The sequence below is a fragment of the Octopus sinensis genome, linkage group LG19 (assembly GCF_006345805.1).
Source record: "Octopus sinensis linkage group LG19, ASM634580v1, whole genome shotgun sequence".
In the NCBI taxonomy this organism is placed as follows: Eukaryota; Metazoa; Mollusca; class Cephalopoda; order Octopoda; family Octopodidae; genus Octopus; species Octopus sinensis.
This window is the reverse complement of record NC_043015.1, coordinates 16415141-16442426: the sequence shown is the minus strand read 5'-3', so window position 1 is coordinate 16442426 and position 27286 is coordinate 16415141. Positions and strand designations below refer to the sequence as shown.

Below are 27286 nucleotides of genomic sequence, written 5' to 3'. Positions count from 1 at the left end.
CTTTTCTCTAATAGCCCTGTCTACAACACTGTTCCACCACCACGTTACCTTGGGACGAGAGGGGACTTTGCACCATCCACAGATCTGGTCAATGGCTCTCAGCAGGTTGTCCCTTAGAAACGTCCAGTTGCCTTCTACCCCATGTGATACTCTATCCCCTTCTACTTCGTCAAAGGCTTCAAGTAGCATGTCCCTAAATCTCTGTCCATTCGCAGGATCTTTAAGCTTCCAGATCCTTCTTCTCCATGTTGGTCGACTTCTGGTTGTCCTCCTAGTCCTGATCCTAAAGTCACTAACTACCAGTCTATGTTGTGGGGTACATTCTTCGCCTGGGAAGGTTTTGGCATTTATAAGCAGCCATCTCTCCCTTTGCCTGGCAAGGATGTAGTCAATTTGGCTGGTATGTTGGCCCGATTGGTAGGTGACTAGGTGGCTGGTAGGTTTCCTGAAGTTAGTGTTGCAAATCATAAGATTATTTGCATCGCAGAACTCCAGCAGCCTGGTTCCCTCCTCGTTGCGGGAACCATAGCCATAGCCTCCATGTACGCCATGGAAGCCCCCAGCATGTTGTCCAACGTGACCATTGAAGTCACCAGCCACAAAGAGAAGGTCTCTGTCGTTCGTCAATGAGGTAGTCTGCAAGTAGAGTGTCGTAGAATCAGTCTTTCTGTCCATCAGGTAGCCCCGACTGAGGAGCATACGCCAATATAATGGTTGCTAAACTATGATGAAGCACTAATCTGATCTTAAGTATTCTGTCACATACTCTGATTACCTCAATTACTTTATCTACCCATTTCTCAGCGATACCCATGCCACCAACCCCGTCAGTGTTCCCTGCCCAGAAAATCTTGTACCTGTGTTCCTTGCCTGTGAGGAACCTAGCAGATCCTCCTCTCCACCTTACTTCTTGCATGCAACATATATCCACACATCTCCGTTCAAGCATCTCGACTATCTCGCCAGACCTACCTTTCAGTGTGCCAACGTTGAGGGTGCCAACCCTGGGGGTGTGGGAGGTATGGGCCCTAGAGACCCTGGGACGGTGGACAGTAGCTTCATGTACCTGAAAAGAAAGCTCGCATTTGGCAGAATTCATGTGCAAGTAATACAGTAGCCTTCAGTTCAACCTGCATAACACTAGCCTTTCATATTTTGCACTGTATGAACATTACCTTACATAGGTCGAGACTAGGGGTAGGGATGGTGAAAGAGCATTTGCAGTCTTCATGGGAAGCAACCCCGGGATGGCAAAGAATAGGAACTTCCGGCATGTGTGGAGGGGGTGGGAAGGCGGGTGCACCATAAACTAGGAAGAGGTTCTGTTAATCATGGGAGCAAGAAAGTAGGTTTGAAAAATCTGAGAAAGTGAGATTTTTAGGGGAAAGATAAGTGGCTATGAACCGGGAGCAACAGGGAGACAAGACTAAACAAAAAACATATTTGAGCTAGACAGAGTAATGAGAGAATACTGAAAGAATAATTTACATGAATGGCATGTTACTGAGCTAGACAGAGTAATGAGAGAATACTGAAAGAAAAATATAGTGAGAGAGTACTGAAAGAATAATATAATGAGAGAGTACTGAAAGAACAATATAATGAGAGAGTAATCGAAGAATAATGAAAGAATAAAGATGATACATGCAAAGATAGAAGGTAGAGGCAAGCGAGGTTGAAAGAAGAATTTCTTAACTTTAACTGTTCATGATCTGTGCGTATTTCTTCGTGAGGGATTTGGAAGATGAAATTCCTGCCTATACATTTCCCACAAATTGAGCAGGGCCACTTACCTGAAGGAGATAGGAGCATGTCTGTTTTCTTGCTTACTAAGATCTTAGTCATTGCTTAGTTAACCTTAAGACCCTTAGATTCCAGGTTTTACTTCCACACCTGGAATTCCTTTTCTGGCTCTAATATAGAGTCTATGAGGGCAAGATTGTCAGCATATAGTAGTTCGCAGGAGCTGCCAGTGTTGAATTCTTCTGGTAAGTCCTGGAGGACAATGATGGAAAGTAAGGGACTGAGGACAGCCTTGATGAACACCTGCCTGTACACCAAATTCTTCACTGTACTTGTTAACTCTCACTATACTTACAGCACCCCTGTATATGGCCTGTACAGCTTTCACAAGCCACTCGTCTACTCCTTGCTTCCTCAGAGCCCACCATATCACATAGTGGGGGTACTTTATTGAAGGCTTTCTCTACATCAACAGATGTCAAGTACAATGGTTTATTCTTGGCTAAGTATTTAGAAATAAAATAAGGTCAATTGATTTATTTAAATATTTAATCTAATATTTAGTAGACATGTCTTGTGCAGTTTTTAATGAGTTAACCCATGTGGACATTGTACTGAAATACAATCAAGGTTAAAACTTATTGCTTTAGTTCATTGTAATTAACAAGGAGGAGTTAAACCAAAGAAACTAACTCACCAGCTAAGAACATTAGCATTCCAAGAGAGTGTATGTGCTGAAGTTCCTGCTCCATACATTGTACGGAGTAGTTTCTTGGTTTTTGTATCCCATATCTTGCAAAAGAGAAAAAAAAAAGAAAAACATGATGTATTTTTACATGTGTAAAATATCCTTAAATGAGATGTATAGAGAATGAATAAATTTCCTTACAACTTTATATACATGTTTCAATGTTTGCATAAGTGGGATGACTTCTGTCAGAGAATTCCACTTTTTCCTTCTAATTTCTCAATCATAAAGTATATGTAGAACCTGCTTTTTAAATTTTCTTTTATACTAGCAAATTGGTATCATTTGAGTAAGGTACCTTGCTCAGTGGAGCAAAGTGAAGATTGTCAGATAGAAATTCATGCTATGTTATCATTGGTACAGCACCTTAATATTAAAGCCATTGAACCTCATAAAAGCTATATAGTAATTAAAATGTAGCAGAGTAAGACTAATTCAGGCAAGCTGAAGAGTATTATATTTTTTGTCTCTTTTGTTAACCCTACAAATTTGACTGGAAAGGGGGCTAATATGGCAGCTGGTTTCACTTTCATTTCCAACTGCATGTAAATCACGAGTTTATCATGCATGCAGACCCCAATTTCAACCAACCAGAACTCATTGTCCAGGTGATAAGTTCAAGAACGTTCTTTTGGTAACAGCCATGTAAACAGCTGTTTTGAGCATACAAGGCCAGAGAAAATTGGGATACCATTTGTTATGGTCTTTGGTGAATTCTTCTCTCAAGTATTTCCCAGTTTCATACTCAAACCAGCACAATTTCCCTAATAGCTGTTTTCACAGCTCTATACCAACTCAGAGATGGATGAAGAAATCAATGCTGCCAAATGATTTTGCAGTGATGTTAAAGATCCATTTAAGCATTATCTGTGAAGACCTTCATCACCTGTAAAATACAATGTTCATATAAGATTGATTCTGTTTGTATTTTCATGGAGCCTTGTATAAACATGCAGCAATAAATGTTGAATATAAACTGACATCAGGTTTTTGTCATAACCAATGCTACACACTCTAAAAGTCAAATAAATGTATTTACATTATTTACATTTGACAGATATTTGTCCTCACCTTGTTTGTTGTTAACACAACATTTCAGCTGATATACCCTCCTTCGAGTAAAACCACCAATAGAAGAGAATATGACTAAAAACTGGGTGTACTCCATCCCATACAGCTGTGGTAGGTTATACAAAGGCAAAACATGCCACCCTCTCAAAATGAAGGTAAAGGAACATCGCAAAGCTGTGACACTAGGAGATATTGATAAATCGGGTATAGCTGATCATGTATGGTAAAATGGAGACCACCTGTGGGATGAATTTAAAATAATAGACAGAGAACACCACTGGAAAATACAAAAACTAAAAGAAGCAGCACATATGATAGGGCACAACAACCTCCTAAGCAGACTGAGTGCAGATATGAATAGCATATGGGAAGGATAGGAAAATATTAGATTTATAAGCCCTAAAATTCACTCCATAACTGCTCACGGGCACATGGCGTAGTAGTTAAGAGCGCAGGCTACTAACTTCAAGAGTCAGAATAATAACATCAAAAAATACCTTAGGAATGAGAACTCAGGTTTGAAATTTCCCCAAGACACTTAATGAAGGCCGGAGGGTATATCAGCTGAAACATTGTGTTAACAACAAACAAAATGAGGACAAATTTCCATCAGATGTAAATAATTTAAATAATGTACATAATTTCTCATCTCTTAAATATAGAACTGTAAATGTAATTAGTTAGAATCAGTTTAATGCTGTATATTTACAATTAAAAGTGCTTTAGAAAAGATTATAGATAACTGAGTTGGATTAAATAAATTGTAACATATACATTAGTTCTCAGAACAACTGGAACAATAATTTCTAATAGAGTTAGACAAATAATGTACTTTGAGCAATGACACAACCAATAGAGATAAATAAACAAATAAAAAAAGGAGTCTCATTTGCATGAATATAACTTAATTATCTTATAACATAATTTATATCCTGCATAATATCAATAAGTGAATCAAATAAATACTCAATATATTAAGTATAATGTATGGCAAGAAAAATATCACTCAATACCTGAGTAATTAAATGAACTTCTAACAAAGAACAACATTTCATTAAACAAATAAATCAAGTACAAATTTAATCCTTAAGAAAATAAAAAAAGGAATCAACCTAATAATGTAATTAATAACTCATCATTGTATACTAAATACAACATAAATCAAGAATAAAATAAGAGACTATAATACTTATAAAAATTTTAATCATAATAATTATAAAACCTAACCTTAAAGGCTAAATTGAAATAATTAATATTCTAATTAACATAAATCCAAGAGAAAAAAAAAGCTGTTATTAACACCTTATCATAAAATAATTTATTTCAATCTTTAACTTCGTTATATTTTAACTATTTACATAAAATACAAGGTGGTATCAAAAGGTTCCCAGACTAATTATGTTTAATAAAATATTTTTACCTAAGTTTTAACATCTTCTCCTTCGAAATAGTCGCCTTGCACAGCAATACACCAGTCCCAGCGTTCCTGTCACTTTTGGAATATGGCCTGAAAGTTGTTTTCCATAAGTGAGTCAATGACTTTCTACAATTCACTCTGGATCTTGACAACAGTGTTAAAATGGCAACCTTCAAGCTGCATCTACATCTTGGAGAAGAGATGGAAGAACACAGGTACTATATCTGGCAAACAGGGCAGGTGAAGTAAACACAACATCACTTGGCACACTGCCTCATGAAGGTCACTGCTAGCTCTCACTGCACATCTGTTGGTGTACTACTAAACTAGTCTGGGAACGTTTTGATACCACCTTGTATATATTTATGTAAATGTGGTTTTGAATTTGTAATTAACAAGGAAGATTTATATGAATACAGTCAACTCTCACTACTATGCCAGTTTTGCGCGGTACCGGCCAAATAATAGACAAAAAATTTTTACTAAAATCTCGCTAAAATCTCAACTCTCGCTACTATGCCACTTGTAAACTGAAGTGCATGCAACTTTTCGAAATTTTGTACTCCTACATTTTGTAATCTTGTGGAAAAGTTCAGAAAGTAGCACACAATGTCAGCTCAGAAACGCAAGCGGACTGAGTTTACGCTGAAGGAAAAGAAGGAGATTATCGATGCTGCGAAAAACGAGCCGAACCAGTCTAAGCTGGCTAGAGAAATGAGCAAGAAATGGGGCATCGAAGTCAAGAGAACCACGGTGAAGGGCATTCTCAACAAAAAGGATGCAATCGAGGCAGCCATCAACATTGGAATTCCATCGAAGTGCATGAAGCTGACGCAATCTCACAACCCGAAGCTCAATGATGGCGTGCTAATGTGGCTGAAACAAGCAAGAGGACAGAATCTGCCAGTCAGTGGTGATCTTTTGAAGGAGAAAGCAATTAAACTGGCTGAGCTTATGCACATTCTGAACTTTATGGCAAGCGACGGTTGGCTAGACAATTTCAAAAATCATCACGGCATCACGTTCAAGACAGTGCAGGGCGAAGCTGGAGCGGTGAATTCTCAATCTCTTATTAAGTGGCAACAAGAGGTTCTCTGGCCCTTGCTCAGGCAGTTTTCCGTGAAAGAGCGTGTTCAACTTGGATGAAACAGGAGTCTTTTGGCAACTACTTCCGAACAAGACCATGGCTTTCAGGGGAGTGCGGTGCACAGGGGGAAAGAAAAGCAAGCAAAGAATCACTCTTTTGGTCGGAGCAAACTTAAGCGGCAGCGAGAAGCTACCTCTTCTGGTGATCAGAAATTCCAAGCAACCTCGTGCGTTTAAGAACAAATAGATTCCTGTGAAGTACAAGGCTAATTCGAAGGCATGGATGACAGCAGAAACTTTTGAAGAAATGTTACAAACGTGGGACAGACAACTCAGGCAGCAAAACCGCAAAGTGTTGCTCTGTCTCGATAACTTCTCTGGTCACCCTTCTGACGTCCACTTGGACAACATCCAAATGCTCTTCTTTCCGCCCAACACGACAGCAAATTCCCAACCAATGGATTAAGGAATCATACAAAATCTTAAGCACCATTACAAAAAGCTCTTGCTGTCCCGCCGTCTCGAAGCCATGGATGAAGGAAACGAGTTTAAATTTACATTGCTCGACTCTCTGCACGTTGCTTGGCGTGCATGGGAGCAGGTCAGTGAATTGACGATTAAGAACTGTTTCGCGAAAGCCAAGTTTATTGAAGAGGAAATACAAATAGGGCCAGAGGATGCTGAGCTGCTCGAGATCTGGAAAGCTTTACCTCCCGAGGAAAAGACACATGAGAACGAAACAATTGAGCTGTTTGATTTTCTCAGTGCTGACGATTGCTGGAGGATCTTTCACTCTAGAAGAAATAGCAAAGGAGGTAATGCATAACGAAGAGCCAGTGGAAAGTGAAGACGACGAGGTAATTGTGGAAGAGGAATACGTTTCGTTTGCAGATGCCCAGAGAGCATGGAGCACTATCTGAAAGTTTATGCAGCAGCAGAGCAGCGGAAAACCCAGCGTCATGCAGGCGTGTGATAGGCTAGACAATGAAATGAATGAAATCCGCCGAAAGAAGATGCGTTAGCCGACAATTTTTGAGAGCTTCGGGATTAACTAAAAGCAATCTGAACTTAATAAACTTGGATGTCTTCTTTTTACCATTGCATTGAACTTATTGGCCTTACTTCCTACCCAATGAATTTTTATTTGTATGTTCAGTAAATTTTTGGTTATGTAGTGTTTAGATAACAGACCCTCGGTACTATGCCACTTTGGCTCAGTCCTGCAGGGTGGCATAGTAGCGAGAGTTGACTGTATGACTAATCACTAGACTTGACACATATCTATTGCAAGTGTATACAATGGTTTTCTATGTTACACTTCTAACTGTAACCATTCTTCTCCATTAAGCTTTTACAATGGCTAGCTGAAAAGTTTGTAGGTTGACCAAGATACTCTCATAGAATGTGACCAAATGACATTATTTTTCAACATAGTCCCCATTGTGGCCCATACACTTCTTCTATCACTGTGCAGTGCTTGGATTCCATTGATGAAAAAGCTATCATACTGTTGGTCAAAACACTCAACAGAAGATATGACATGATCATCACTACAATACTGCCTCCCAGCCAAGTGTTTTTTCATGTTGAGGAACAAATAATGGTCAGATGGAGCCAACTCAGGAGAAGAGGGATGGTGATCAACGAATTCAAATCCACAGTCACACACAACTGCCTTTACAAGCAAAGGCTTGTGTACTGAAGCATTGTCCTGATGAAACAAAACCCATTTCATCAGTTTCCTTGGGCATTTGGTCTTGATAGCCTTTTGTAACTGCTTCAGCAAGTTGGCATAGTACTCTCCATTGAAGGTGTAGCTCATTTGAAGGTAGTCAATAAACACAATGCCTTTTGCATTGCAAAATAACTGAGGTCATCACCTTCCCCTGCAGATGAAATCACCTTGGCCTTCTTTGGAGTAGGTGAATAGGGGTGTTTCCACTACATGGATTATCTCTTTGTTTCTGGTTCAAAATGATAAACCCAACACTCATCCTGAGTTAGGAAATGTTCAAAGAAACTGTAACTGCCTCAAACAGTGTAGATTTTCCTATGATGTGATCAGCCTGGTGCACTTTTGATCAAATGTCAGAAGATGTGGCACCCACCGAGCAGAAACCATCATCATGTCAAGTTCATTGTGCAAAATATTCTCAAATTTCTCACAGGATATGCCAATAGCATTGGATATTTGATTCATAGTCAATCACCTATCATCCATCAGCATGTGGTGAACACAAAGAATGTTCTCCTTGGTAGTGGCAATTGCACAACATCTAGACCTCAGGTAATGTTCAAGACTCTCCCTTCCCCTCCTAAATTCAGCTGTCCAATTTTGCATTGTTGATAAAGTTGGCACATCATCTCATAATGTAGTTACCATGCCAGCATGAATGTCGTTGGGGTCTAAACAGTTTTTCTCCAGGTACTTGATAATATCATGATGTCAAATTTTGTTTACTTTCAAGAGAAATCACTACTAGTTACTTCTATAGTGTTCTTTCAACAGTCAATTTATCTGTATGCAGTTATTAATAAGAAGAGTTGAAATTAATGCAGGCAAGATTTAACAGCTCTGGCATCACTCATTCATAGTCAGTTTATGACCTTTTCAACTTACCTCATCTTGTTAGGAGGAGTTGTGATATGCTTATTTCAGTTTTCTCATTTTGGAAAGATCAATTTCTCAACATATTTTAACTATAGGAATGTTTGAAGAAGCAATCAAAATATATGTTAATTATACAGTACACAATGTACTGTCTATAGCAGTGAATGTTAGTTATCTTATAGTTTTATTTAGAGTTAAATGGCTTAAAGTACAGCAAGTTAAGTGCTTTGACTAGAGACACAAAGTAAGATATGAACTGTTGACTCTATGGATGGTAGGGCAACATTATACACATGATTAATTTCATCTTCATAATATAGTATCAAAGTTAATGCTTAGATTATGAGGTAAGAATGTAAGACATCTTTTCCAACAGCTTTATAGCAAAAGATAAAATTCTTAATTAACATTATTTTATACAAATTGAATCATAGGAAAAATAGAAAGAATTTGAATTCTATATTTTAATCTTAAAACTGCTTCCTGTAATTATCTGTGTTTGTATGCTAAAACATCTAAAGAATCCCTATTTTTTACATTAGAGAATCCACAAATATAAAAAAAGCAGGTTACATGTCAGGTAATATTTAAAATATACCTGATATGGGAAACAATGTACAATGTAAGCATGCATACCTGAAGTTCTCCTGAATTATTTCCAACCCCAATGAAGCTACCATCAGCACTGAAGCTTACACAAGAAACATAATTATCTTCAGTTCTATCATCATTGTTTTGCAGTGCATCAATACAATCTTGTTCCACACCAAAAAGATAACATGATTGACCCAAGGCAACACACAAAACATTTCTTGCAGACCAATCAAGCAAATTGCAATCTGTAGGTAAAAATTTAAAAGAAATTTAAGCAAAGGAAATTTTGACAAGAAGATTTTATTTTTCTTAGAAATATTAAATTTCTAAATATGAGAGATATGAGTGGTGGTGAAACGATAGAGTGGTTGTATACTGTCAACTCAACGTGACAGTCCCGTAAAGGGAATCACACCACCGCTATTTAGCCCTAGGAAGCATCAACGCTTCCTGTCGGCTTTGACACATTTCCTGTCTCCTTATATTTGCGAAGGGGAGACAAGCACCCCCACCAGCCGGGCCTGCACCTAGAGACATGCATGTTTCTGAGTCTTGCTCGTCATCAGTCTAGGGTAGCAAGGCTTGCTAGATGAAGATGTTTGCCAAGCCCTCACAAATTTCAGTGAAATCTATTCACTGATCACCAAAATTAGAAATATTAAATTTCTAAATATCTCAGAGAGATATGAGCGGTTGTATACCGTCAAGCATTGATGCTTCCTAGGGCTAAATAATGGTGGTGTGATTCCCTTTACGGGACTGTCACGTTAAGTTGACAGTATACAACCGCTCTATCGTTTCACCACCACTCATGTCTCTCTGAGATATTTAGAAATTTAATATTTCTAATTTTGGTGATCAGTGAATAGATTTCACTGAAAATATATATATTTGTGAGGGCTTGGCAAACATCTTCAACTAGCAAGCCTTGCTACCCTAGACTGATGACGAGCAAGACTCAGAAACATGCATGTCTCTAGGTGCAGACCTGGCTGGTGGGGGTGCTTGTCTCCCCTTCGCAAATATATGACACAGGAAATGTGTCAAGCCCGACAGGAAGCACTGATGCTTCCTAGGGCTAAATAGCGGTGGTGTGATTCCCTTTACGGGACTGTCACGTTAAGTTGACAGTATACAACCGCTCCTTTTATTTTTCTAATTTGAGATTAACCTATAAGATTATGTACAATCAGTTAGTTCTGTAAATATATTGCTTTGGAGCAATACTGGTGAAGGAAAACAAATAGCTCTAGAAGATAATTACACGAAAAAAAAAATACATAGTTGTAAAATAATTTTGCCTCGCTATGAAGCTATAAGGAATGACTGAACAATTTATTGCAACTGTTTAGGCAATGTATTGCTACACTTTGCAACCCTTGAACCCCTTCTTAGCATCCTACTGATCTCCTGTGAAGCTTGCAAACTATAAAAAACTGGCTGCATACCATCTCCATTACTCTACCACAATCCCCTCAAGTAGGTCTATGTATAAGAGACTGTATTGATCCCTCTTCTTCAATATACTTGTGTCCATCTTTCCACCAGCATTCATCATCTCAATCACTTTAAAACTCATCCAGCTGTTCATATTTCTCATCTCACCACATATGATGCTCACTTGCTCACTCACTCCCACTTATTGTTCCACTGATATTTATCCCTTCTTTTCTTCTATTTCTTCCATACTCCTTTCTGCACAGAAAAAAAAGCAAAAAAACAGCCATTCTGATGGGCTTACAGAGTTTCACGCCAAATTTCACTCTCAAGGTTGAAGTGAGGCCACAATAGATGACACTTTGCCAAAGTGGCACCTTCTATGACAGAACTTGTAAGCCATACTTGTTAATGCTTATTGACTGATTTTAACAAAAATTTGTTTTAAAGAAGTTAAAAGAATACTCACAAAAATTATCAATAAGGTCAGGAGCATCAAGGATGCGATCACAATCTTGATTAATTTCACGAGTGGCTGTTTTACATGGAGAATTTGCTTTGTTTTTGTACAGATTTTGAAGACTTTTACGACATCCTGGAAAATAGGACATGTTCATTAAAGCAAGAGATTGTAAAGAAGGCCAACAAAATTATCTGTTATATGTGTAACAGTCTATGTGAAATTCATTAGATATATTAAAAGGCTGGATATAATTCATTTTAAAGTTTCAATTTACAAAATAAAAACCACAAGAGTAGGATTAAGCAAAGTGCTAGTTAAATAACTAAGCCATAGTTGATCCCTATGCATATGATTAAAAATTCTAGATAAAAAAATTCAAGGAAGTTGGTGAAGATTTATACTGGTACAATGATCTTAGTTAGTTCAGATTACTCCATAAAGAGCATAGGGCCAGTTTCCTGGTTTCTCTGGCACATATATATTCTTCCCTAGATGGGATGACAGTTCATCACAGGATGCTAGCTGAGGAGATTGGAGCAATGTAAAATGAAGGGTTTTCCTCAACAACACAATGCATTGCCCAGTCCAGGAATCAAAACCATAATCTTATGATCATGAATCCAACACCTTAACCACTAAACTATGTGCCTCCACAATCATCTTTCTGATTCTACATTTAACCCATCAATGACCATACCAGTGCAGTATTCTCTCTTGCACACTATGTCTGATGCTTCTTATGCCCAATTTTTTCTGTCTGGGAGAAAGAGAGTCTTTCTGATGTGAACTCAACAGAATAACCCAGCTATCCTAACTCACAGTATTATGATAGATAAGGGAATTAAGGATATAAAGACAGGGAAAATCCCAGGTCCATCAGGAATTATCACTGAGATACTTAAAATATGTTAGAGAAGGATAACTAAATGGATAACTAGGCTATAGCCTAGTTATCCATTTAGTTAATCAGGTTGTACAGGAAGGTATCATACCCAATGACAGGTGTTCGGGAGCAGGCTGAAAAGTTCATAGGCTGTCTATAAAGGATGCTAGAGCTGTGAAATCTTACATGCATTAATTTCAACCTGTATTGTTTCTTTCCAGGTAAACTCACATCTTGAAAATGGACTAAATTTGGCATCATGGTGTTATCAAGTACCTGGAGAAAAATGGTTTAGCCCCCAACAACGTTCATGCTGCCATGGTTGCAACAATGGGGGATGATGCTCTCGTTTTATCAACAGTACAAATGTGGGAAACTGAATTAAACAGAGGAAGGGAGAGTCATGAAGATGACTCAACATCTGGATGTCCTGCAACTGCCACCACTGAGGAAAACATTGATCATGTTCACCACATGTACATGTGGCTTTGAACTGGTTGATCACGGATACAAACAACAAAAAATAACAATAGGTGTTTTTCTACTGATAATGAATCAAATTGAGCTGGCATGTATGAAGTGAAAGCCTAAAGGCAGGAACATGGGAGATGGACACAAGAGGTGTTGGCAGTTGGCAGTCAGGCCAAGAAAGATCATGGCTGGCTGGACACCAGTCACGTGGAAAGAGGAGAGATGAGAAGGGGGCAGTGGGATTGAAGGATTAGAAACATTGATCATGTTCACCACATGCTGATGGATGACAGGCAATTGACTATAAATCAAATAGCCAATGCTATTAGCATATCTCATGAGTGGATTTGGTAGATGGAAACTAAAAGAATCCTGTCGTATATGTGTGTGTGTATATGTTTGAATGTCAGTGTTTGTCCCCCCAACATTGCTTGACAACCAATGCTGGTGTGTTTATGTCCCTGTAACTTAGTAGTTTGGCAAAAGAGACTGATAGGATAAGTACTAGGTTTACAAAGAAAAGTCCTGGAGTCGATTTGCTCAACTAAAGGTGGTATTCCAGCATGGCCACAGTCAAATGACTGAAACAAGTAAAAGAAAGAATTAGAGAAATCAGATGTAGTGTGTAAGAGAGAAGATTGCACTGGTTTGGTCGTGTGATGTGTATGGATGAGAACAACTACATAGAGAAGTGCCAGATGCTTAAAAAGGATAGAACTTGTGAAAAAGGGAGGCCCAGGAAGAGCTGGGACAAAGTAGTGAAAGCTGATTTCAAGATGATGAGCTTCACAAAGGAGATCTCAAAGGAATGAAGTGATTGATGATTCACTGTACTCACAGCCAAGAATGGTGTCCTAAAAGCATTTTGTTCATGTTTATAACCCATTCTGCCCTGTCAAGCATTCCCCACATTTCATTTCTCTAACACCTAATCATCGCTCCTCTATCTATGGTACTACTTGGCAGCTGTAACCACTTGAAAGCAGAATCAGTACAAATCACTCACCTGCTCCTTTACACTATCAGTTACCTTTCTCCCTCATGCTGGAACCACTTCTCTCCTTTATTCTCATTATCCTACCTTCCCCTTCTACTATTTTCATTAATCACCTCCTTTCAATCCCTTCAGTTATCTCTCTTCACTCCCATATTCCATTTAACATTTTACACACCAGCTTTCATTCTCAATACCCTCTCATATTTGTCATCAAGCCCCACTCATTATAGCCACCCTTATGTATCCTTAAATCTCCCTCCCATTACTCCTACACCTTGCACATTATCTCTTGACCTGATCTCTCCCACTCCTTGAGCCACTTCTATCTCTCTCACCTTATCCCCTCTCCAGCAAGAGAAACCATGCCTATACTCATATTTGGAGCTAGTGTAGCATTGCAGCTCATTGGGTCCTGTCAAACCATCCAACATGGAAAATGGACATTAAATGATGATGATGTCCTTCCTGTTGCCAACACTCACCTGTTTTTAAGTAAGGAAATGTTTCCTCATGGTTGGACATAGTATCATAAGAGACTGGAAGGAACAACACTGAAGTGACGTGCCATTAGTTTATAACTAATGTGTGATATCAAGACAAAGACACACACATATGAAAGGCTTCTTGCAGTTTCTGTCTTTCATATCCACTCAATACATTTTGATTAATTCAGGGTTATAGTACAAGACACTAGCCCAAGGTGTTATGCAATGGGTTATCAATTAGGGTTATAGAAAAAAATCCTGACACTAAATTCTACAAAACAACAAAACTTCTGGGAGAGATAGAGTTATACTCTTTAGATTCCAGCTGCATCTAAAAGGGGCTGTGTTTGGACAATTACTTTTCCCTAGTTGGTGAATGAGGAATTTGATGTTTCCAATACACATTTCCTCTGATAAGGACATCTACTAAATGTTTCCTTTTTTTGAGTTTCAGAAGGTTCCTGAGTTAAGCAAGTTTCTCAGGATTCTTGCTCTCTCAGCCAAGCAAAGCTTACAACACTTGCTTCCACTGAGGTACAATCCCAGTTATTCTAGGAGTTTCCTTTTAATTATGTACAGTGTGCCCATCTCTTTTATTTGCCATACGCAGCTGACCAAGAACATGATGTTGCACCTCTCTGGTATCCTAAGAGAGGACCTGTGATGATTGAGATGATGCTTGAATAAACCCTCTGTGGTTCCAACATATTTCTGTGCCTGTGCCCTTGTGCTGGTTTTGTAGTTGTTGTTGTTGTCATAATTACTGCTGTGTTACTGCCAAATGTGTTGCTGTTATTGCTGGATGTGATGCTAGTGCTGTAGTTGTTGTCATTACTGCTTGATGCATTGCTACCATTATTGCTGGACGCCACCTCAGCTTCAAAGACCACAGCTTTGGAGTTGCATCAATCTTCCCCACTCCTACTGGGCACTCATTGCTAATCATGCTTGAGCATCCTAATTCTGTGCAGGGTTTAAGTGTATTCACTAATATTTTTTTAATGCTGAGTAGACAACCAAAAGAGACCATTTAGTTGCATCTATAAAATAAACGTCTGTATTTATGTGACTATATGAAGTGTTTGTTCACTAATCTAAGGAGTATCTTTCTCATGCAGGTCTTGATGTTAAATGAAAAGGATGGGGCAAGCCAAATGACTTTACAGTAGTACTTCCTTGTATGGGTGTTAGGACTTGGCATATAGGAGATGCAGTCTTTAAACTCATTGGGTGCCAAAGCCTCATTGTAATATGGCACCGAAAATCTCTTTACTCAAGGACAGATTTGAAATCCTCTAACAGACACCCTTCATTAGGGTGTTGAACACAATAGGTGGGTTACACGAAGCTGTATTAATATATGACAGCGTTTCATTTGGGTTGTGGTAGGGCTTGTAAGAACAGGTACCCAGGTCTAGCATAACAACTAAAAAGTTAACAATGCAAAGATTGGCCTGAATTGTAATCTTAAGGCCAAGTGAGTTTCTTTCAGTTTCCATCTACCAAATCCACTCATAAAGCTTTGGTCAGCCTGAGGCTATAGTAGAAGACACTTACCCAAGGTATCACGCAGTGGGACTGAAGCCAGAACCATGTGGTTGGGAAACAAGCTTCTTACCACACAGCCACGCCTATATATATATACACACGCACGTATGCATACAGTGATACCTTGCAATAGGAGTTTAATTCATTCCATGATCGAACTTGTCTTATGATTTACTCATTTTACAAATCAATTTTCCCCATTGAAATTAACTAAAATATAGTTAATCTGTTCCAGCCCCAACAAACCACTCAAAAATAATTTTTTATGGGTTTTAAAACAGAAAAGGTGTAATTACAAGTAAAATGACAATTATAAAAGAGAGAATGCAAAAGAAACATGTGAACTAGTTTTATTAACTGAATTACCTTAAAGATGGGACAATTTGTGTGCTTGTAATGGAGATTTCCACTTGTACTTCAAGACAAAAATTTGCATGAGTCATGGCTCATACAGCAAATTACTCATACAATGGTGCACTTGTACTGCAAGGTTCTACTGTAATTGGGATTTCCTGTTTGCTGATTAAGCTCGTAAGATTCCTTAGGGTCCATTAGCAGGCCAAGAAATGGATTCCTATTTCCCAAATACCTGGTCTAAGGGAGATAACCCATCTCATCAAAGCCGGACTTTTTGACCAATTCACTCTAACAGCTTTCCACCTCCAAGAAGTGAAGAGTTAAATTTGTCTTTGTATAGAGTCTGATGAACTGTCCACAAAGCTGCAGCTTTCATGGATGCGAAACCACTGGTCACTCTATGACCAGACTTTAACTTTGTTGCTTTAATATATATATATATATATATATATATATTATATATATATATATATGATGGGCTTCTTTCAGTTTCCATGTCCCAAATTCCCTCATAAGGCTTTGATCTGCTATATTAAACGTAATAATTGCGTGGTTCATTATGAGTTTGATGATTCACTAGAATTAATTCACATTTAGCTTTCTGGTTTCAGTAAAATAAGTACCAGTACCAGTGACATATTTACATCAATTCGATTAACTAATCCCTTCCCCTGCAAACATAATCAATAAGAACAACATAACTCTCTAAACTACAAGAATAAACCAAAAATTAATTGATTGGAAAGTGAATTAGGGCCTTCCTAAACCTATCTAGAGTATGCCTGTTAGCACCTTAGAGATGGCTAAAATGTCATCTCTGAATAGACCAAAAAGGACTGACGGGAACCTCTTTGTTAATGTGTCCAGTATATTAAATTCTATGAAGTCACAGGTAATTGTGCTGTTGAATGCTCTCATCACTACATCGAAGGGGCCTGCTGGATCAATTTGCTTAACCCAAGTCGAACCTTTATTGAACAGCATTTTCCTAGCATGCATAATTACAACTATATCCCTAACACTAATGTCAGTAAAATTCTGAGTGAACATAAGAACCTTAACCAGGAACCTATTAGATATACACAGATAAAAATCTACTATATCAAATAGGGTGAGTCTTGTCCTGCCTCTACCCTAGTTTGCCTTAAACTATGGAATAACTTCATTGGTATTATGCATAAGGAGAGATTGGATGCCCCACTTATGTCGTTGTTGATTTAGCTGGGTTAATCAAGTGGCATTTGGGGTTAGAGGCAAAGTCTGGTTTGTGGTACTTGATGGGAAAAAAAGGTATTTCACTTAGCTAATGCTTTGACCCTATTGGCTATCCCTAGATTGCCTGCTATCTGTTTGGCTTCGTTGTTTATACTATTGTATGTGTGTGGAGAAGTTCATGTATATTTCTGTGTGATGCTATTCTCTAAAAGCCTATCCTATATAAGCTTTTTGTTTTGTCAGAGAAGAGTAAAGCTCAATCTGAATTTTTTAGCAGATGTAAATTGGAAGAGAGCTTGTGCTGAAAAGAGCTGGAGGACTTAGAGAATTTGTTTGGGGATGATGCCCAGCAGGTCTGCTTTGAAGGCTTCAAGGTCTTTGATCCTGGATGGGATCCTCCTTTATTTGATATTGTAAGCCTTTGAGGGTAGTGTGGCTTGGTCATAGAAGTATGCCTTCCATCTCTTCAACAGTATCCTCGTGTAGAGCTTGTTTGATGGTGCAGGTTTATTTTTAACTCAGTAACCAAGTTTGTATAAATCCATGTCAGTAAAAAGAGTAACTTTTGTAACTATGTATATGTGCACAGCCAGTGGTGCAGCTATAGAACAAAAACCATGTGGTGGCCTATTGCAAAACATTCTGTGACCAGGTGGCATGAAGAATCAGTCTGTAGTTCATAAATTTGAAAAGAAGAAAACTCTAAAACTTTAGAGCAGTAATACTCGGAAGTTTGTAATGGCCTATATATATATATATATATAAAATGATAAACGTTGCCCTTTTCAAGCCTAGTCAGGCTCATGGGCCCGATTTCTGTGGCGTATGTGTTCGCCCCAGCTGGATGGGATGCCAGTCCATCGCAGCGTTAATCAAGAAACAGGAAGAGAGAGTGAGAGAAAGTTGTGGCGAAAGAGTACAACAGGGGTCACCACCACCCACTGCCGGAGCCTCGTGGAGCTTTTAGGCATTTTCGCTCAATAAACACACACAACGCCTGGTCTGGGAATCGAAACCACGATCCTCCGACTGCGACTCCACTGCCCTAACCATTGGGCCATTGCGCCTCCACATATATATATATACACACACACACATATATATATATATATATATATATATATATATATATATATATATATATATATATATATATATATATATATATACATGTATACAACAATTTTGAAGGAAGTGGGCAAGATGATACCATCATTTCAGTACTTGACTGTACTTTATTTTATCAACCTTAAAGGAATGAAAGGCAAAGTTGACCTCAGCAGAATTTTAACTAAGCATTTTGTCTGACATGTTACAAACAAATGCAAGAACTCCAAGCATTATATGTGGCGCACTAAATAAGTGGTCATAAAACTTACCAAAATTTAGCTTTTTACAAGTGAATGATAAAACTTTATCACTGGTTGGATTTTTCCCATCTAGTAAAACTGTATTTAGTTGATCATTATACTTTGTCTTGAATTCACCTTGGAGGTTTTCATTCTTGACGATCATATAATGGGCAAGGTCAGTATCTGTAGCGGAACGCTGTGGTATAAATCTGCCAAATAAAGTGTAGTTAAAGACTAACATATTATATAAGTTTCGTTCAAAAACACCAAATACTATATCATAACAGGGATGCACCTGAGCACTGTACACAATTATTATTATTATTATTATTATTATTATGCACTAGGTACCATTTGGTAGGCATGCTGATGTAACATAATTGTATTGAAAAATTTATGCTAATATCCTAATGATAATTAACAAATCCTAGTAAAATATATTGGAACGAATTATACATTTTATCGTGGTTATTGGTTTAATGTTCAATAAACTAGCAAGGAGTGGACAGATCTGCATTAATGCAAATCTTTCTATACAATTTCTTTATTTGACTGCTAAAAGAAAAAATTTTTTAGAAATATTAAAAATTGGTACTAATACAAAATAGAGATTAGAAATCCTATGATTAAATGGAATTTATGTGGGTGGGAGGGAGGGATGGATGGATGGATAGATAAATATAAATATATGAACAAAAATAATTCACTTCTCTGACAAACCTTGTGTCCTTTCTTAGGCTCTCAGTCTTTCATAATCCTCATCACCTCTCATAAATCAAGAACTAAATTACTCTATTAGTCTCATTTAACTGTCTTTATTCCATTCACTCTAAAACGTTAAATAATTTAAAAAAGTGTCCTGTCGTAAAATTTTTGCCATTCACATTACATAATCTAATACAGAAAACAGAAGAAAGTTGTAACATTGACTTTTGAATGCCTAAATTAAATAACTGAAATGACACACACAGTATTCAAAGTGTATTATACATAAATATTTATAATATTGAAGACAACATTGGTTGTGTGATTTGAAGAGTATCTGCTGTAAAATGCATAGTTGTTAACACAATTACACCAAAGTGGGTTAATTTTTAACCAAATTACTAGACTTAAGTAGCTATAATGACATATTAGTGACCTGTTGAAAACATAACTTTCCATCTCCTTAGCCACCTCCAGCCTTGCTTCTCTATTAGCTTGTGTTGATCACTCACTCTTGGGCCATTTAAGAATGGCATATGCATTTGAAAATAAAAGCTTACCTGTCACCATCAAGAGGTGTGCTTGGTGACTTTGTACAGCTGTGCTTCAGCCGAGGGGTTGAATTACAAGAGATCTGTTGGGGAGATCGGCCTTGAAGAGAATTGGGAGAGGGTGACAGGAAAACAAACTCATGAGGACTTTTTGGTGAACGATTCCAAGAACAAGCTAAAATAAAAGAGGATTTAAGAACTGACTGTAAATTTTCATATTCTAAAATAATTGTTTAATGGACTTTAAAAAAATCAAATGAAGATAATTCAAAATAAAATAAAAGAATGACCACAGTCACATGGCTGAAATGAGTAAAAGAATAATGCACTATTCCAAGAAGAATCAGCTGTAACCAAAATAATATCTTGCAAGATAGAGGCAAAGAATTTAGTAAATGCTCTCAAAAATAGTGTTGATAATTTTCTGAAGAATGAGAGATGGAAAAGTTGGAACAGGTCATAGAAAGAATAGAAACAATTCTCCAAAAACCAAAAGGATGCAAAGTAAAATTCTGTTTTAGGAATATTGTTTTATTAATTGCTCTCTGACATAAATAGAAGACTGACTAGAATCGTATTTGGAACAAAAGTTTTCAACTCAAAATGATAGATAATAAATGCTCCAGAAAACAAATACTTCTTATAAAACTGATTTGACCAATATCATTATTCTGGCCTCAAAAATAAGATGGTATTCAGTACAAAGTTTCAATATTACATTTTGAAAATTATGAACCCATATATACTATCATCATCATGTTAAAATGTAATGTGATAACTTTTCCTTACAAATTAGGGAGGAAATAATGCCCACTGAGAATTTAGAGATAGATCCTAGATTCTGCTTACAGTCTCATAGAAACCATTAAAAGAATATAAGGCTGGCTTTATTCTGTCAAAAATCAGTGAACTGAACTGATAGATGAACAAATGAGATAAATACCTAATAACAAATACATTCTTTATACTAATTAATAGTAAACAAACTTAACAGATATATAGAGAGAGAGGGAGAGAGAGAGAAGCTTCATTTAGAGGGATGTGTAGATGCTTGAATGTTCTCAAAACATGAGAGAAAGTATATGTGAGCTGAGAAGTAGACATATTCAATAACAGTTAGCTGTATGTTATAAGATGGTTACCATTCCTGATAATGAGACACTTGCAAGAAAAATACTGGATAAAAAGAAGTGAATTTATCTTACATATACTGATTTCAAGTTCCAATACTTTAGTTTGAATCAGGTTTGCAAAAGCAGGCTAAGAAGGATGAACAGCTTGTGTTATTACCTAGGTCTACAAACAATACACATTCAACAATAAATTATGAGCTAGGTTTTCACTAAATGTCCTTATCCCCATTTTCATCTTTTCTTGAACAAAGTGTTTTAGGAGTGGATGTAATAAAGTACAAAAAGAGAAAAGATCAACTGTTTTAAGTGGAATAGTTTGCATATGCTAAGTTTAAAAATATAAAGACTATTGCAAAATTTTATCTCCAAAGCAGATGCACATTTAAGAGGTTTTTACACTAGGCAATGGTTGTCATGTTGAAATATATACAGTTTGAAGTAACATAAAAGGAAACGGAAGAATAAGACAGGAGATGTAGTGAAACCTTGCAGTCAACATAACCAGAGTTGAAAATATTGTTGCATTAAACAGCAGTAACTTCATTTTTGTTAAAGAGCATTGGTGTGTATTGGAAAGAGTTTCCTGTCAGTCAGGCTATTCATGCACTTAATTAATGGTGACAAGATTTTGGATTGTGAGTGTAGCTGGAAGACATCAGTTTCGATCATATGATGCTAGAGACAAGTGTGATAAGGCAGTTTGTTAAATCTTTGTGACAAGGAGTATGGCTACAGATTTCTATATTTCAAGACAGTTGAGAGGAAGGGGATATAACTTATGTAGGTAACAATGCTAAGAGCAGAACCATTAACCCCTATCTTGCCCAGGATATCAATCGTCTGGAAGCCGTTCAGTGACATGCAACCAAAAGAATACCCTCCATCAGGCATTTGCCATATTCTGAATGCCTTACCTCCCTGGGCATGGATACATTGAAACTCCGACATCTGGCAGACACCCATAAAGTTATCAACCATCTTACAAACAATAACTCTGAGCACCTTTTCAAACTCCACCCGTCTAACACCCGTGGACATATTTACAAAGTCAGAAAACAGCATAGCTCCCATGACTTTCGGAAATATTTTTTCACGCTGAGAGTTGCTGAAGCATGGAACAAACTGCCGGCATCAGTTGTTAGTTGTCGGAGCACTGCATCCTTCAAAACTTCCATGCTTTCTGAGATTCGCCAACACTACACCTGATTTCCTCCCCTCCATACACACACAAGCATCTATCTGACTCATACACTGTTCACTTCCCAGACATTTGTTCATTACTGCATACACTTTATACGCACTTTCTGACAAGTTGTGGTGCACCTGAGCACTGTATACAATAATTTCATTATTATATTAACAGAGAGTAAGACAGTGCAAAATAAGTAGATTAAAGCAAAGAATTGTGAGGAGATTTTATTTCCATGTATCAGAAATACAAAGTGAATCAATGCAAGAAAGCAAAGGACAAACTAAAAAGAGAAGGAAACGAGTATGATCTGCTGGATGAGAGATGCAGTTTTTATCAACAGTTAATCATTATTTGTTGTTAGATTGTTGTATTTTTCATGCCACATTCCTGACTATACAGTAACATCTAGTAATTTCCTCAAAACTCTATTTTGTTGAACCATTTTGCTGAACTCTTCTGGATTGTAGAGTTCATAATCTAGAGCAAAAAGAAAGTTCACTTTCTGTCAGAAAATGAAAAAGATACTATCAGTGAATTACCAACCAATCAATGTTGGAGAATTCTACATATCATCATCGTTTAACATCCGTTTTCCATACTAGCATGGATTGGACGATTTGACTGAGGGCTGGTGAACCAGGCTCTAATCTGATCTGGCAGAGTTTCTACAGCTAGATGCCCTTCCTAATGCCAACCACTCAGAGTGTAGTGGGTGCTTTTACGTACCACCGGTATGAGGGCCAGTCAGGCGGTACTGGTAATGGCCATGCTCAAGTGGTATTTTTTATGTGCCACCAGCACAGGAGCCAGTCCAGTGACACTGGCAATAACCTGGCATAATAAATGATTTATGTTTGTAAAAGATATAGAAATGAAATGAAAATAGAAGACATTATATTAGCTGAAAACAACTAGTAGATCAGTAAATAGAAAATCTGAAGAGGGTCATCAGTTCAGTTAATTAGTCATTCAAAGATAAAAACAAAAAAAGAACAGAGATGCACCCACAAGGCTTGTCCTATCTATCTATAAAGGAGAGGAATAATGAGGAATAAATATTTCATGAAAGATACAATACTTTTCAATAATAAAAGGAAAAAAAAAACTTTGATGTACAAAATGAGTACAAACCACTTGGCAGTTGTAGTACATTTCTTTTCATAGGCAAATTCTGTGTACCTTCCTGTTTGGTAGTATGACTGAGCAGTTCTGTTAGATGTAGAGTTTTTCTATTTTGCTATATAGAGAGAGGAAATCAGTCAATGAAAGACTCAGGGAGTCTTTTAAAAAAAATTTTTTTTATTACTTTTTGTTTGTTTCTCTTAATACAATGTCTGCAGAAAATTCAAATTACTTCAAGTAACAATATTGCAGCTGAAAGTTAAGTGTTAACTCCAGATCAAAAGTCGTTTATGTTTATTAATAGAAACTCACTCAGCAGATATTTAAGCCATTTGAGCACAGCCAGTAGATGTTAAATTTTTACTTGCAAGTAGAATATTACCGATCTTGATTCTTTTCTGTACATTTGATGGCTATTTGTCCTCATCTTGTTTGTTGTTAACACGTTTCGGCTGATATACCGATATACCCTCCAGCCTTCATCAGGTGTCTTGGGGAAATTTTGAACCTTGGTTCTCATTCCTAAGGTATTTTTTGATGTTATTATTATTATTATCATTATTCAGGTTACTGCCTGGAATCGAACTCAGAATCTTGGGGTTAGTAGCCCGTGCTGTTAAACCCTTTGCTATATGCCCGTGATGAAGGCTGGAGGGTATATCAGTCGAAACATGTTAACAACAAACAAGATGAGGACAAATATCCGTCAAATGTAAATAATGTACATAATTCCTCATCTCTTAAATATAGAACTTGGTTCTTTTGTTGCTAAGTTTCATCACTAGGCTGGAATGAACACTTAAATTCAATCTAATTTTTATAGTAATTTCATTCAAAGATAAAAACAAATTAGAATGACTTTTACAAAGCACAAACTAAGTCCCTGATTTAGATCATGATATTTTTGAGTCACTAACTTGTTATAAACTTGATTGTTTCATTGTCAAGATTTCTGCCATTTTTTAAACATCCATGATACAATGTTTTATTTACCATCATTATTTAACGTCCACATTCCATGCTGGCATGGGTTGGACAATCTGGCAGGAACTGATGTGTCCGAAGATTGCATTGGGCTCCAATATGTGCTTTGGCATAGATTTTATAGTTGGATGCCATTCCTAATACCAAACACTTTACAGCATGGACTTGGTGCATTTTTCATGGCACCTGATTGAGATAGCCATGTAGTTTCCAACAGGACTATGATCCCTGAAGTAGGTGGAGGGGGCAGTTTCATGGTAAGGAACAAAGGGATCACTATGAGATGAGGGAAGAGCAGATTCTTGCGGAGAAATCTGCATGGCTACTCACCTAGTATGGAGAGAGAGAGAGAGAGAGAGAGAGAGAGAGAGAGAGAGAGAGAGAGTGAGAAAGAGATGATAAATTTTATTTAGCTATGATGTATAAATATGGAAGAATGTAGTCTAAAAACCAGTAGATACAATTAGACAGTAAACATCCTACGAATAAATGCCCAATGCAGAGAATATATAAATTAATATCTGAAAAAAAAAAAAAAAAATTAAAACAATATCGTCCTTACAATATTCTAACATGCAAACAACTACATAATTTCTACAAGTAACATATACAAGAAATAAACATCTCAGTAGCTAAAACCATTATTATTACAAGTTCTAACCATGCCAACAATATTTCTTTTTGCATTTTACAATTTCAGGTAGAAGTGTAAATAAACCTAAATACGTGGGGGTACCCCAAAGTAACCGGAAATGTTCTCTGTGAGACAAGCCCATTGTAGTTCCGGCTTCTGCCGCTAGAAGCCACTAGATGCAACCCTCAGGCATCATCCAGTAAAGTTGTGCTACCACATGGTGCATCTTCGTTTTGCAGTGCATCTCCCTTGCTTATTGATTTTTGCAAAGGTTGAAATGAAGAAACAGTAGCCGAAAGAGTTGTCATGCTTCAAACAGCTTACAAGGCTGCTGCCATGGTGACCAACAGCTACAACCCAGAAACAAATTAGCAATCAAGTCAATAGAAGCATTAAATGTCACCACGTTCCAAAACAGCATGTCAAGTGAAGTCCTATGTGAAGAAGATGATGATTTGTTTCATTGATTCAAACTGTTAACCAGAAATTTTATTTGGCAGTTCTGAAGCATTTGCAAGAAGCGATGAGATGAAAACGCTCCGACCCGTGGCAAGGTGAAGAGTAGTGGTTTCAGCATGACAATATGCCTGCATACACTGCCTTGAGTGTGAGACAGTTTTTGACTAACAATGGCATGATCCCACTGAATCACCCTCTCTATTCAACCAATCTATCTCCCTGACATTTTTTGGTCCCACTGTTTCAAAATGGAGCATACTTTGAAGGCAATAAAAGTGTAAACATGTAAAACTGAGTAAAATAATATTGCAAAATTTTGGTTTCTTTTGGGTACCCCCTCGTACATCGATCTTTTAAGGATGATAATAAACCGGTTTAGATGGCATGACTGAAGGTTTTCTTAATTTGGGGGGAGGAAGTGTAGCTCTTTCAGCTCATCCTAAATTAGGGAAAATGATAATTTAGTCAAGTCAATATAGCTGCTTCTGTAGATTAGCTGTTGGAGGAGAAATTTAGATAGAAAGTCCTAGAGGGATGTGAAAGAAAAGTGTTTGAGAAGGTAGATTGATTATGGAATAACAAGAAGTACTCAAAAGGTAAGAGAATATCACAGATCATTATTGGGCCAAAGATGTTGGAGATTCTTTTCTATTACGCAAATGGAGAATATAATAATCTCTAAATATAGAGTGAGCAACTGCTGAGCCAAAGTATTTTCTGGTTCTGAGAAGGAGTGATGCAGTCATAATCATGTGATGTATGTGGGGTTCTCTTGCAAAGTTAGGAATTCTAAAGCCTAATGTTTACAGTATAGTTTTAAGTGAATGTTGTTGAGCAGTAAAGATGTATAGTTGAAGATATGTTTTCTTGAGAAACAAGTAGTGTATGCTTTAATACTGTTTAAAAGAGAGGGACTCAGAAACCTAGCTTGTGGGAAGGTGGCAAGATTATATTTGAAGGTCTGCATGTTATATAATAATAATAATAATGAAAATATTGTATACAGTGCTCAGGTGCACCACAACTTATCAGAAAGTGCGTATAAAGTATATGCAGTAATGTACAAATGTCTGGGAAGTGAACAATGTATGAGTCAGATACATGCTTGTGTGTGTATGGAGAGAAAATCAGGTGTAGTGTTGGCGAATCTCAGAAAGCATGGAAGTTTTGAAGGATGCAGTGCTCCGACAACTAACAACTGATGCCGGCAGTTTGTTCCATGCTTCAGCAACTCTTAGCGTGAAAAAATATTTCCGAAAGTCATGGGAGCTGTGCTGTTTTCTGACTTTGTAAATATGTCCACGGGTGTTAGATGGGTGGAGTTTGAAAAGGTGCTCAGAGTTATTGTTTGTAAGATGGTTGATAATTTTATGGGTGTCTGCCAAGTCAGCTGCCAGACGTCGGAGTTTCAATGTATCCATGCCCAGGGAAGTAAGGCATTCAGAATATGGCAAATGCCTGATGGAGGGTATTCTTTTGGTTGCATGTCGCTGAACGGCTTCCAGACGATTGATATCCTGGGCAAGGTAGGGGTTCCAGACTGGTGATGCAAATTCCAGGTGAGGTCTTACCATAGCTATATAAAGCCGCAGATAGATAGTCGGAGAGCGGCTCACAAAGGATTTGGTGAGTGATGCCAAGACACTCTCAGCCTTCTTGACAATTTTAGCGATGTGTTTTGTCCAACGCAAATCACTGTCGACAATAACACCCAGGTCATGTTCACATGAAGACTTTTTGAGATTAGTGTTGTGGAGGGAGTAGGTGGACGCTGGGTTTCTCCTCCCAAAATGCATGGTGGTACATTTGTCCACAGCCAGCTTGAGTTGCCAGTCCATGATCCACTGCTGCATTGTGTCCAGGTCTGCTTGCAATGGAGATCTACAGTGTACAGGATCTGACCTCTTTATTTCGCGGTACAGCTTGATGTCATCTGCATATTTCAGCACTGTGGCATTCTTTAAGTTGGCATCTATGTCATTAACATATGCAACAAATAAAAGGGGGCCAAGAACAGATCCCTTTGGT

At 37.5% G+C, this 27286-nt stretch overlaps 1 protein-coding gene across 1 annotated transcript in view; it reads right to left on the bottom strand.

Moving 5' to 3' along the window:
- Positions 1 to 27286, bottom strand: part of LOC115222335 (cell division cycle protein 20 homolog) — a 63103-nt gene that overhangs the window by 17958 nt on the left and 17859 nt on the right. Inside the window, exons 2-7 of the mRNA XM_029792523.2 lie at positions 23191 to 23296; positions 19744 to 19909; positions 18506 to 18687; positions 11177 to 11302; positions 9313 to 9515; positions 2441 to 2535 (exon numbers count right to left, since the gene is read on the bottom strand). Coding sequence (XP_029648383.1) covers positions 2441 to 2535; positions 9313 to 9515; positions 11177 to 11302; positions 18506 to 18687; positions 19744 to 19909; positions 23191 to 23296 — 878 coding nt within the window. The remainder of the gene's footprint in view (positions 1 to 2440; positions 2536 to 9312; positions 9516 to 11176; positions 11303 to 18505; positions 18688 to 19743; positions 19910 to 23190; positions 23297 to 27286) is intronic.